The following is a 14,056-nucleotide window of genomic DNA, read 5'->3' as shown; positions in this document are numbered from 1 at the left end:
CCAGCTGGACGATGGAGGAGAGGCATTGGAGGATGGTGTGGTCAACCGTGTCAAAGGCTGCAGACAGGTCGAGAAGGATGAGGAGGGATCGTTTACCACAGTCACATTTACATGGGATCACTGTCCAGTAACCCTGGCTGAAAGGTGTATGCATGGGGCTCTGCTGAGATGTAGATTAAAACCAGCCTACTTCAGCAAGCTGCTGGAAGGTTGCCATCACCCACCGAATAATACCCAAAAGGATTGAATGACCCCAATATTTACGGGGAGGGAGAGAGCAGTAGCGCGTGTTTGCGGGGATGGGGGGGAAACCTGGAAGTGCCAGGAACAGAGAGGTTCTGACGAGTTTAACGACAGGACCTTATTATTATTCTTGTACTCGGCTTCCTGCCCAGCAACCAGCCAGATCGACAAAGAGAGTAAGACCAGGAGGGATCACTGGTTTGGAGGGGACTGGGAGTTTGGATGATTGCAGAAGATTTGCTTGAGCAGCCACAGGGTGGTGGGTGTTGGTGCCTCAGGGGAGAGGTGTGAACTCCTGCTCCTCCTGGTCCACAAGCAGTGCGGTAAAAAGTACATACATACTGTATCCGACTGCTCCTGTCCCACGTCAGCTGCTGGGGGCTAAAACCTGACCAGCCAGTGTTAAATTGAAAAGGCTGCCAAAATCTGAGGATCAGGGCCTCATTAACAAATTATAATCATGGATCCATCTCTCCAGACTGGGTTATTCAGACGCCCCCAAACACACCACAGTTACAACCAAAGTGTAGGTGCGCTTCGCATATTTTCCGATTTATCACTCCCCCCACCCCCCCCCCCCAGTCATGCTGGGGGTTAAAATTTCCCCCATTTGTGTTGAGGAGAGAAAAATAAAATGCAATATAAATAGATATATAAAAGGGGGAAGTATTATGAGATTTTTTTCTTTAAAGTCTTAAAAAAAAAAGTTGCCACTTTATTTAATTTCTCCTGGCCTAAAACATGCAGATTTGTTTCAAATAAAGGCCAAGTAAAAATGGACCCTGCTACAGGAGGATTTTACCTTTACAGCAGGGTGGAAGCTACTGTCAAACATTGATTCATTTTTGATGATATTTCCCACTCCAGGCAGCACCGTCTGGTCCAAGAGCACATCACAGAGCATGCGAGCACCATGTCGCTTCAATTCATTCTCAGCTCGGGAGCAACTGAACTTGGCTGAACAAACATCCAGGTCTTCCAGCAATTTTACTTTCTGCTCACACTCACAAGTGTTCCTGACGGATAATAGAAAATAGCACTGTTCAAGTTTATCAAGGGTTTATTGCACCATAGTTTATATACAACAGTCTTGCAATCCCAACCAGTTCTCAATTCCTTCAATTCTAAAGTTTTTTTCCCCTCACAGTAGTAACCTACTTAGTCTAATTAGTGGACTTATTAGGGAAACTGGATGCAAGTGCAACAAGAGATGCTGCAAGTTCCAACGGTAGCATCCTCGCCGGAGTCAGAAGGTTGTGGGTTCAAGTCCCACTCCAGAGACTTGAGCACAAAATCCAGACTGACACTCCAGTGCAGTGCTGAGGGAGAGCTGCACGGTCAGATGCTGTCTTTCAGATGAGACGTTAGACCAAGTCTGTTCTCTCAGGTGGACGTAATAGATCCCATGGTACTATTTTGAAGAAGAGGAGAGCTATCCTCGGTGTCCTGGCCAATATTTATCCCTCAACCATCATCACTAAAACATTATCTGGTGATTATCTCATTGCTGTTTGTGGGAGCTTGCTGTGCGCAAACTGGCTGTCACATTTCCTACTGCTGCTTCTTCTTCTTCTTAGGCCGTCCCCCGGAGTCGAGGATGATTTGCTTCCACACGAATATGATTTCTAAGGTGGCTGATGAGTCCAATGCGGGATCTACAGACTCTGTCACAGGTGGGGCAGGTGGCGGTTGAAGGGACGGGGAGGTGGGGTGCTTGATTTATCGTACGCTCCTTTTACCGTTTGTACTTGGCTTCCGCGTGATCCCGACGAAGAGACCCAAATGGTTCTTCTCCACTTCATGGGCCAAGGATTCCCAAGAGTTGGTGGGGATGTTACATAGAAACATAGAAAATAGGTGCAGGAGCAGGCCATTCAGCCCTTCTAGCCTGCACCGCCATTCAATGAGTTCATGGCTGAACATGAAACTTCAATACCACATTCCTGCTTTCTCACCATACCCCTTGATCCCCCGAGTAGTAAGGACTTCATCTAACTCCCTTTTGAATATATTTAGTGAATTGGCCTCAACTACTTTCTGTGGTAGAGAATTCCACAGGTTCACCACTCTCTGGGTGAAGAAGTTTCTCCTCATCTCGGTCCTAAATGGCTTACCCCTTATCCTTAGACTGTGACCCCTGGTTCTGGACTTCCCCAACATTGGGAATATTCTTCCTGCATCTAACCTGTCTAAACCCGTCAGAATTTTAAACGTTTCTATGAGGTCCCCTCTCATTCTTCTGAACTCCAGTGAATAAAAGCCCAGTTGATCCAGTCTTTCTTGATAGGTCAGTCCCACAATCCCGGGAATCAGTCTGGTGAATCTTCGCTGCACTCCCTCAATAGCAAGAATGTCCTTCCTCAAGTTAGGAGACCAAAACTGTACACAATACTCCAGGTGTGGCCTCACCAAGGCCCTGTACAACTGTAGTAACACCTCCCTGCCCCTGTACTCAAATCCCCTCGCTATGAAGGCCAACATGCCATTTGCTTTCTTAACCGCCTGCTGCACCTGCATGCCAACCTTCAATGACTGATGTACCATGACACCCAGGTCTCTTTACACCTCCCCTTTTCCTAATCTGTCACCATTCAGATAATAGTCTGTCTCTCTGTTTTTACCACCAAAGTGGATAACCTCACATTTATCCACATTATACTTCATCTGCCATGCATTTGCCCACTCACCTAACCTATCCAAGTCACTCTGCAGCCTCATAGCATCCTCCTCGCAGCTCACACTGCCACCCAACTTAGTGTCATCCGCAAATTTGGAGATACTACATTTAATTCCCTCGTCTAAATCATTAATGTACAATGTAAACAGCTGGGGCCCCAGCACAGAACCTTGCGGTACCCCACTAGTCACTGCCTGCCATTCTGAAAAGTCCCCATTTACTCCTACTCTTTGCTTCCTGTCTGACAACCAGTTCTCAATCCACGTCAGCACACTACCCCCAATCCCATGTGCTTTAACTTTGCACATTAATCTCTTGTGTGGGACCTTGTCGAAAGCCTTCTGAAAGTCCAAATATACCACATCAACTGGTTCTCCTTTGTCTACTTTACTGGAAACATCCTCAAAAAATTCCAGAAGATTTGTCAAGCATGATTTCCCTTTCACAAATCCATGCTGACTTGGACCTATCATGTCATCATTTTCCAAATGCGCTGCTATGACATCCTTAATAATTGGTTCCATCATTTTACCCACTACTGAGGTCAGGCTGACCGGTCTATAATTCCCTGTTTCCTCTCTCCCTTTTTTTTTTTAAAAAGTGGGGTTACATTAGCTACCCTCCACTCGATAGGAACTGATCCAGAGTCAATGGAATGTTGGAAAATGACTGTCAATGCATCCGCTATTTCCAAGGTCACCTCCTTAAGTACTCTGGGATGCAGTCCATCACGCCCTGGGGATTTATCGGCCTTCAATCCCATCAATTTCCCCAACATAATTTCCCGACTAATAAAGATTTCCCTCAGTTCCTCCTCCTTACTAGACCCTCTGACACTTTTTATATCCGGAAGGTTGTTTGTGTCCTCCTTCGTGAATACCGAACCAAAGTACTTGTTCAATTGGTCTGCCATTTCTTTGTTCCCCGTTATGACTTCCCCTGATTCTGACTGCAGGGGACCTACGTTTGTCTTTACTAACCTCTTTCTCTTTACATACCTATAGAAACTTTTGCAATCCGCCTTAATGTTCCCTGCAAGCTTCTTCTCATACTCCATTTTCCCTGCCCTAATCAAACCCTTTGTCCTCCTCTGCTGTGTTCTAAATTTCTCCCAGTCCCCGGGTTCGCTGCTATTTCTGGCCAATTTGTATGCCACTTCCTTGGCTTTAATACTATCCCTGATTTCCCAAGATAGCCACGGTTGAGCCACCTTCCCTTTTTTATTTTTACGCCAGACAGGAATGTACAATTGTTGTAATTCATCCATGCGGTCTCTAAATGTCTGCCATTGCCCATCCACAGTCAACCCCCTAAGTATCATTCGCCAATCTATCCTAGCCAATTCACGCCTCATACCTTCAAAGTTACCCTTCTTTAAGTTCTGGACCATGGTCTCTGAATTAACTGTTTCATTCTCCATCCTAATGCAGAATTCCACCATATTATGGTCACTCTTCCCCAAGGGGCCTCGCACAATGAGATTGCTAATTAATCCTCTCTCATTACACAACACCCAGTCTAAGATGGCCTCCCCCCTAGTTGGTTCCTCGACATATTGGTCTAGAAAACCATCCCTTATGCATTCCAGGAAATCCTCCTCCACCGCATTGCTTCCAGTTTGGCTAGCCCAATCTATGTGCATATTAAAGTCACCCATTATAATTGCTACACCTTTATTGCATGCACCCCTAATTTCCTGTTTGATGCCCTCCCCAACATCACTACTACTGTTTGGAGGTCTGTACACAACTCCCACTAACGTTTTTTGCCCTTTGGTGTTCTGCAGCTCTACCCATATAGATTCCACATCATCCAAGCTAATGTCTTTCCTAACTATTGCATTAATGTCCTCTTTAACCAGCAATGCTACCCCACCTCCTTTTCCTTTTATTCTATCCTTCCTGAATGTTGAATACCCCTGGATGTTGAGTTCCCAGCCCTGATCATCCTGGAGCCACGTCTCCGTAATCCCAATCACATCATATTTGTTAACGTCTATTTGCACAGTTAATTCATCCACCTTATTGCGGATACTCCTTGCATTAAGACACAAAGCCTTCAGGCTTGTTTTTTTTTTAACACCCTTTGTCCTTTTAGAATTTTGCTGTACAGTGGCCCTTTTTGTTCTTTGCCTTAGGTTTCTCTGCCCTCCACTTTTCCTCATCTCCTTTCTGTCTTTTGCTTTTGCCTCCTTTTTGTCTCCCTCTGTCTCCCTGCATTGGTTCCCATTTCTTCAAAGAGGCTTCGAGGGTGTCCTTGAAACGTTTTCTCTGCCCTCCTGGGGCTCGCTTGCTGTGGCAGAGCTCGGAGTTGAGTGCCTGTTTCGGGAGTCTTGTATCAGGCATGCGGACTGCAGGAGAACCAAGACATTGGTACACCAATCCTGCCAGTGGTTTTGCAGAATTTTGCGGAGGCAGCGTTGGTGGTACTTAGTGCTTTGAGGTGCCTACTGTACATCGTCCATGTCTCTGAAGCATAAAGGAGGACGGTAACTCCTTTAGACCATGAGCTTGGTGCCATGTTTGAGATTTTATTCCTCACACACTCTTTTCCTCAGGCGACTGAAGGCTGCACTGGCACAGTGAAGGTGGTATTGGGTTTCGTCTTCGCTGACAGAAGACTCCCAAGGTATCCCAAAGCTGTCCAAGGGCTCGTCATGAATCTTGATGATCGGGGGGCAATACTGTGAGGCGAGGGCAGGTTGGTAGAGAACCTTTGTCTTACGGATATTTAATGTAGGCCCATACTCTCGTACGCTTCAATGAATGTGTCAACGATGGTTTGGAGTTCGGCCTCCCGAGTGTGCACAAACGCAAGCTCATCTGCATACTGTAATTCAATGACAGAGGTTGGGATAACCTTGGTACTCAACTGGAGGCAACAGAGGTTGAACAATTTCCCGTTTTTCGTCCTGTAAATTAGTTCCACTCCAGCAGGGAGCTTGTTGGAGGTTAGATGAAGCATTGCAGCGAGGAAGATTGAAAAGAGCGTTGGTGCAATGACACAGCCTTGCTTGACCATGGTCTGCACTTGTAGTGGGTCTGTTGGTAAGGATCACGGCTTGCATGTCATCGTGAAGCAGGTGGAGGATGGTGATAAATTTTTGCCGACAGCCGAATTTGAGGAGAACACTCCGTAATCCCTCTCAGTTGACAGAGTCGAAGGCCTTTGTGAGGTCAAAGGTGGCCATGTAGAGGTTGGTGCTGCTTCAGACATTTTTCTTGGATTTGTCATGCGGTGAAAATCATGCCTGTTGTGTCTCTAAGTGGCCGGAATCCGTATTGCGACTCTGGGAGGAGACAATTGAGGAGGATTCTTGCGATAATTTTCCCTGTGGCAGACAGCAGGGAGACTCCTCTGTAATTACCGCAGTCACCTTTCTTGAAAATGGTCACGATTACGGCATCTGAGATCCCCAGCATGCTCTCCTCCTCATGGATTCGCTCCAAGAGTACTTCTGCACCGTGATTTATTACTTCGGCGGGAATCAAGCAGAGTGCCGGGCTGCCAGATCGCAACGGGCTGGTAAGTCAGACGATTTCCCCCCCCCCCCCCCCCAGCAGCCTACAGCCACCTGGAGCTGTCACCGTCATTGCAGCTTTAGGGGTCGCTCCCGAATTTTTGCTCTGGGACAAAAATGGGGCGCAGCGGATCAGGGTGCTACCGGCTACCGCTGCCACTCAACTCCCGGGCGCTGCACCCGGGCAAAAAGCACCCCTGGGGGGTGCTAACCAGAGGCACAAACGGCTCCAATTTCTACCCCATTACTTTTAATGTGAATAAATGTACTACTTTAGTCAAATCCACATTTAGCAAAATGGGTCAATGCCTAATTAAACAAATCAACTATAACTTTCCCTTATAAGGACAACACAAAAATCAAGAAATCAAGATATCGCATTCATTTACCTGACATCAACTGTGGAGTCAAAGAAGCAAATCAAGTCACTGGTCAGCTGGATCTCCAGAACTGCTGGGGCTCCACCGTTGTGCCTTCTCTCAGCGGAATTGATACGTATTGAACCATGCATACCAAAATGTACCCTGGAATGGTATATATATATACATATGAGATTTGTAGTTATTTCAAAACCAAAAGTGCACCAGATTTTCTCTTGAATATACCTGCAGATGACCTTCAGAAAGTTAAAGACAAAGGGCTAGAAATTGTGCACGCCCCATTTGGGGCGATAACTTTTGCGGGATCACAAAAGTATCGGCGGGCTCTACACAACTGAATCTGACACGAACCTCCAGTTTTGCGCTCCAAGAGGGAAGTGAAATTGCTAAATCAAGCGCTACCACTTTCCTTGGAGCGCTAAAGGGAGAAAGATGGGCGGTAATGGCAGAGTGCGGCACAATGCCCCTTGCAACGCTGCAGAATCACAGGCTCCTTCCCTCCCTTAAAGGGAAGGGCCACGCTGAGGTCATTGGAGGCTAAGGATGGGAATGGTCGGTGACGGCACCTGCGATCCGCGAAGAGCAGACCCAAGCACTCTGTGGCCCCAAGTTTCCACACGCGGCAAAACAGGCGCCCCTCTGAGCTGGGCGCCCATTTTTCGCACCGAAAACGCGCTTGAAAAAAAACGCGCTATTCTCGAGCGCTTTGCAGCTCTATGTCTGCTTGGCACGGCGCCCACGGGGCGGAGCCTACCACTTGCGCCAATTTTGTAAGTAGGAGGGGGCGGGTACCATTTAAATGAGTTTTTTTTCGTGCCGGCAACCCTGCGCGTGCGCGTTGGAGCGTTCGCGCACGCGCAGTGTGAAGGAAACATTGGCACTCGGCCATTTTTGTAATTCTTTGTAGCTGTTCAATTTTTAACATTTTTTAATAAAACCACATTGCTCTTCCATGATCAGAACTGAGGCTTCTTGCAGCTTTCTCCCCCTGCCGTCCTTCGGGCCCATCGGGAACGGCTGCCTCAACTTCTGAGACTTCCTGCAGCCTTCTCGCTGCCTCCCCCCCCCCCACTGCCGTCGGGAACGGCTGCCTCAACTTGTGAGGCTTCCTGCAGCCTTCTCCCTGCCTCGCCCCCGCTGCCGTCGGTCGGGCCCTCACTGCTTTCCCCCCCCCGCCGTCGGGAACGGCTGCCTCAACTTGGGAGGCTTCCTGCAGCCTTCTCCCTACCTCCCCCCCGCTGCCGTCGGTTGGGCCCTCACTGCCTCCCCTCCCCCCCTGCCATCGGGAACAGCTGCCTCAACTTGGGAGGCTTCCTGCAGCCTTCTCCCTGCCTGAAAGGCCTGCCTGAAGCACTTTCACACAGGTAGGAACATGGTTTATGTTTTCTTTTCTTTGGATATAAATTTTTATTCAGGTTGGAATTATTTGTATAATATTTGTATAAGTATAACTAAGGATTTATTGTAGAATGTAATGACTTCCCTTCCCCCCCACCCCGTTCCGGACGCCTAATTTGTAACCTGCGCCTGATTTTTTAATGTGTAGACAAGGTTTTTTCAGGCCTACAAAAATCTTCACTTGCTCCATTCTAAGTTAGTTTGGAGTACGTTTTCACTGTGGAAACTTTCAAATCAGGCGTCAGTGGCCGGACACGCCCTCTTTTGAAAAAAAAATTCTGTTCAAAAGTGAAACTGTTCTACCTGACTAGAACTGCAGAAAACTTAAATGTGGAGAATTCCGATTTCTAAGATACTCCATTCTCCACCAGTTGCTCCTAAAAATCAGGAGCAAATATCGTGTGGAAACTTGGGGCCTAAGAGTGTGCAGGGCTGATCAATCGTGGCCGAGAAAAAAATGAAATTGCAGCACCGAGGACATTATTAATTACTGCTCCCCAAGCGACCGGATGAGGTCACAACGCCTCCTGTAGCTGCCATTGTTGACGCTTAGCAATGCCGCAGGGGGCGGAAGCGAACTTTACATCCGGGGTGATAACAGGGCGCTGCGCATCGAACGACGTCACGACCTCCAGGGCACAGGAGATGGAGGCGATAAGTTTTAGCGCCAGCGCTAACCCGCCATGGAATTTCACGGATGTTGCTAATTTTGCTGCGTCCGACCGGTAAGCCATTAGCGCCCTGTTTATAGCTCCTTCCTCCCCGGAGGCGTTAACGGGAGGCACAACGGTGGTCAATTTCTCTCCCAAAGTCAAATCAAAAGTCTTTGCATCTCCATAACCAGCAATCTTGGCAGATGGCTGGTGCTCTCATCAATGCAAAATACTAAGGCAGCAAAAAGGAAAAATGTTTATCTAACTTTGAAATGAACATTAAATGGATTAAGAATTTCAAGTAGGAGTTAGTTCTACAAGTCTCTTCCTATCTCCTCTGCCATTCAAGAACAGCCAACTAATATTGTATAGCACTCCACACGTACACGATCATTTCAGTGTGCTTTGCATGGGGGAAAAGTGGACACCAAGCAGGAACTAAAGGAAGTGCGTGTGCATGCACGTGAAGCGCTTTCTAAAGGGGTGTTCATTTTGGTCTTTTAATTCGTATTCCAGGTGCCAACATCAGAGAGACAGCAGACGACTGGAATCTGAAAGAAAGACCAATATAAAAACGGCTCAGCTTAGAGCACTCTCTCAAAGCATTATGCCAAGAGCTGCAATAAAAACAGAAAATGCTGGAAATACTCAGCAGATCAGGCAGCATCTGTGGAGAGAAACAAAATTAACATTTCAGGTCTATGATCTTGCGCAAACAGCATTTCTAAATTATTTGGTTGGTTTCATAGTGAAATTAAACTTTTTATCTTTTCCCCTTAATTTCCTACAAAAACAAAATAGACTATATACCTGTCACTTATTCCAAAAGGTAATTAATTAGGCTAAGCACTTGGAAGACATTAACAAAGTTAAATGCAAATGTTATACTATATGCATATTTAATGCCACTTATTACTACAGTACATTTCAGATGTTACTTCAAAGACCAGCAAAGATAAATATGGATTTTGGCAATGGAGAGAACTTGGAGTAGATAAAGAAAGGCTTGTATTTATACAACATTATTCATGACCTCCGGATGCCTCAAAGTGCTGTACAGCTAATGCAGTACTTTTTGAAGTGTAGTCACTGTTGTAATGTATACACTCTACATCCCACTCAAAACCATGTGATCTCCTGGGAGAGGCAAAAAAGAGATAAAAAATCCAGGCCAATTTTGAAAGAGATTGGGGTGTGAGGGGTGGGAAAAGAGAAAACAATCAGGAAACTTCCGCTCCAATCCATCGAGGCAATCAAAACTAGTCCAGGAGATGACTCTGGTCCTGAATTCCCTACCTTTTCTGATGTCCATCCCAACCAAAAACAGGTCCAGCTCTCTTGAAGTAATCTGTTTATAGGTATTGGTTGAGGGATAAATATTAGCCAGGGTACCGGATAAAATCCCCTGCTCTTCGAAAAGGTGTCATGGGATCCTTTATGTCCAAGAAGGCTGACAGGGCCTAGGATTAACGTCTCGTCCAAAAGACAGCACCCTTCAACAATGCATTCTTGTCAGTACTGCACTGGAGTGTCAGCCTAGATTTTATGCTTAAGTTCCTGGATTGGGACTTGAAACCACAACCTTCTGAGTCAAAGGCACGAATGCTACCACTGAGCCAAGGTCGATGTGAAATTTATAGTGAGTGAGTGAAGAGCCAAATGCTACTTGTTTAATGCCTCCCGTCCAAACCAGGATAGGTTTTCATTGGCTCAGCCTTTCAGAAATATAATAGAACATTTTGTCTATGATGCGCACACGATGCCAAGATAGAGCTTGCCTTAAAAATTCACGTCATGTCATATTCTAAATAAACACTGAAGAGTACCTGTTGCAACCCACACAATGCCAATCCAAATTGCCTTGTGGCTGTAATTGTAGATATTCAAGGCCCAGTGGAACAAGACAGAACTAAAACCACGCAGCATCAAAAGTCATGAAAAATATCTGCCGGAGCTGGCACTATTTGAGCAACATCTCAGTATGGCATCCACAGGAGCTACACAGACAAATTTAATTTCTAGATTTAGTAAAAGCCAAAGGACTAAAAATTTGTTCGAGCCCGATTTGAGTCAGTGACATCGTCTGGGTGTTAATTTTAACACCGGGCAACGTTTACCGATTCCAACCGGGATATTCACTATTAGCGCCCCAAGAGCAGAGTGAAGTACTAAGGGAAGCGTTCCACATAATTTTTAGGTCGCTACGGGGCAGTAGCGCTGCGCCTAAAGGGGAGGTCAGGTGGACCACCCAAAAAATGAGAGAAAGTTGAAGGGAGCATTGGAAACACCAGCAGCAATATGTCAGAGCTTTCAGAATCATAGCAATGTTCAAACATTTTACACTGAACATCCACCTGCTTTATAATATCACCTCGGGAGCTTCCACGGAACACCTGCTCTCCCTGTCGGTGACGGCGCCAGGCACTATGGCAGGCGAAAGGAGCGAAGTTCGGGATCGCGGCGCTAACGTGGCATTGCACTCATGATGTCACCAAATGTGTGGCGCTAGAGTGCGCAGTGCTAACTGATAGCGCCGATGCTAAACAACCAATGAAGTTTGTGGCAGGCACTAACAGCGCCCCGCTCGGGCGCTAACGGATGGTGCTAAGCAAACAAATTTTTAGCCCAAAGAATAGGCAGGCAAACAAATTCCAGATCATTTATCAACAGCATTGCGAATGTAGCATTTTTGGAGTAGACACTGAAGTTAAAGATTATAATGAATGGCTTTATCACGGTTTCTTGTAAGACTTGGCCTCATGTGCGTATCATAGACAAAATCTTCTATTAAATTTCTGAAAGGCTGAGCCAATGAAAACTTATCCTTGTCATCTCCAGAGACCAATTAGGAATATGTTATACGAGCTATTTGATCCCCTATGGCAATGTTAGAGACCAATCAGCTAAACTTTACGTATATAAATCTTCAGGAATTGAAGATCCCCAATGGTTTAGTAATTAAATGGACCAAGTTATGCTCTTTTATATAATGATAGCAACATTCGCATCAATTTTAAGTTTTACAGACAAACGTGACTCACTGGAAAATCCTGGACATATTTTATTTTATGGGAACTGCAGATAGACAGTTGTATTTCTCATTTTGCAAGTTCCTACCCGTGGCCCCTCCGAGTTAAGAGATGAAAAGCAGCAACAGGCTAGGGCACAGCCATCAGTGAACAATGGTGCTTTTCAGGGGCCTCAATAGAGACATTGTGGGCCGGATTTTGCAGTCGGCAGCATTATTAAGGTTTACGCCAGCGGCATATGAACCGAATGCACTTACCTGTTACGAGGCCCCAAATGAAAAGTTGCTGTCAGATGCTGCAGAGTTGAGCGCAGCGAGGTGGCCCGCAGATCCCAGGGGTGCACCGTGTGTGTAAGTGTATCTGGGAGCACGTGGGCTGGTGCTCCAATCAGCAAATAGAAGGTCGAGCAGAACTTGTGTGTTGACATCGCTAGTACAATGCTTTCTGCTACTTAAAGTATTTGTTAAGAGCTGCAAGAATGACTCTCATGCTGACATCTAATAGTTATAAATGCAGAAACATGAAGAACTGCACAATATTTCTCTTGATATTTGTTGAAGTTAATCCGCAATTAAATTAACCTTTAAATCATGACGAGTAGGGGGCACCATGGATAAATATCGGTCACATATAAATGCTTCCATTTTTGGCCTCGTATAGCTTTTCAAATTATTTGGATTTATCAGGAGGTATCCCCTTACGCTGTGCAAACAGGCCCTTTGCCTGTTTACACCAACCATAAAATTTTCATATGCAATTGCTGGGCAATTAGCTCAACTCTGCGCCAGCAATTAAGGTTTACATGTTGGTGCGGATCATCTGTCACGTCGGAACTTGATAAATCGCAAGTTCGGGATTTAGGGCGTGCGGAAATCCCAAACTTGCTGTTCATTTCAAAGGCGGTAAGACGATGTACTCAAGGTACGTCGCCACAACGACCGCACAATCCGGCCCATTATCAATTATGTCAGTCAAGACAACGGTGACCCTGAATTTCCTACGTTATTGTTATAGGAATGTCAGTGTTTTCCATTCAGTAGAACAAACTACAAGATACACTACCTTAATGTGGTTCGGCCAAAACATATGAAAAGTTCTTTGCCCAATGTCTTTACACCAGTGTAAACCTTTCCTTTGAGCAGTCGGATTCCATCCTGACAGGAAAGCTTCTGTCCCTTTCCTGGAGTAATCTGAAGGAAAGCATAAAAGCAAAATACATCTCTTACTTTTCCCGTTCTGAAGAAAGGTCCGTTTGTTTTTCAGCCAAAGGGGTCGTAACCGGCCACCTGCGCCAATTCTGGCCACTTAGGCAAGTTTGACCAGCTGAGAGTTACTCCAGTTCTGCTGAGGACAGCGTATGTGTCCTCTGCAGAAAAACCTTTCGGAGAGTTAAAGAAATAGGCGCAGGTAAGCGCAGCAGCAGGAAAGGTAAAGGGGGGAGGGGGGGGGGAGGAAGTGAGAGAGAGAGAGAGAGAGAGGGGGGGTTGGGGCAGTGGAAGAGGGAGGTCGAGGGGGTCAGAGGGCGGCCGAGGGGGCAGCCAAGGGGAGAGGGGGGGGGAAGCCTTTCGGGTGTAGTTAGGTGCGGGGACCGGGAGGGAGGAGGCCATTCAGCTTGGGATAGAGGCGGGGATCAGACCGGCAAGCCCTTCGGCCTGGGCTAGGGGACCGGGACCAGTAAGGCACTTGGGGCTGGGGGGGGTGGGCTGGTGGGGAGCTGGAGCTGGACCGGCACAGATAAGGGGTTTGGGGCGGGCTAGGGATTCGGCTCCAAAACAAGCCGTGGCTGGGGGGGGGGGGGTAAAAGAGAGATAGCCGATCAGGAGGCTTGGTGCCTGGGAAGGGGGAGGGAGAGACAGCCGATCAGAAGCCTTGGTGCTTTAAAAATGGCCGATTGTCAAATGCGAGCTGTACTGAGCATGCGCGTCCAGTGGAGCGACATCAAAAACGTATGTTTTTTTTCCCGCGCATGCGCAGAAGGCGCAGCTTAGCTTTTTTGGCAGACAACATCCTTGTTTACCAATCATTCCATGGCCTCGCCGCTCCCTGTCTCTGTAATCTTTTTCAGCCTCACAACCCCACAAGATATCTACGCTGCTCAAATTCTGGCCTCTTGAACATCCTTCATTATAACAGCTCAACCATCGGTGGCCATGCCT

At 46.7% G+C, this 14,056-nt stretch overlaps 1 protein-coding gene across 1 annotated transcript in view; it reads right to left on the bottom strand.

The window, feature by feature from the left end:
• neil3 (nei-like DNA glycosylase 3) overlaps window positions 1-14,056 on the bottom strand; it is a 41,353-nt gene that overhangs the window by 26,176 nt on the left and 1,121 nt on the right. Inside the window, exons 2-4 of the mRNA XM_070896806.1 lie at window positions 12,963-13,090; window positions 6,830-6,964; window positions 1,046-1,259 (exon numbers count right to left, since the gene is read on the bottom strand). Coding sequence (XP_070752907.1) covers window positions 1,046-1,259; window positions 6,830-6,964; window positions 12,963-13,090 — 477 coding nt within the window. The remainder of the gene's footprint in view (window positions 1-1,045; window positions 1,260-6,829; window positions 6,965-12,962; window positions 13,091-14,056) is intronic.

The sequence above is a fragment of the Pristiophorus japonicus genome, chromosome 1 (genome assembly GCF_044704955.1).
Source record: "Pristiophorus japonicus isolate sPriJap1 chromosome 1, sPriJap1.hap1, whole genome shotgun sequence".
NCBI classification, from domain to species: domain Eukaryota; kingdom Metazoa; phylum Chordata; class Chondrichthyes; family Pristiophoridae; genus Pristiophorus; species Pristiophorus japonicus.
Note: the sequence above shows the minus strand (reverse complement) of the source record. Positions and strands in the feature narration are given on the sequence as shown.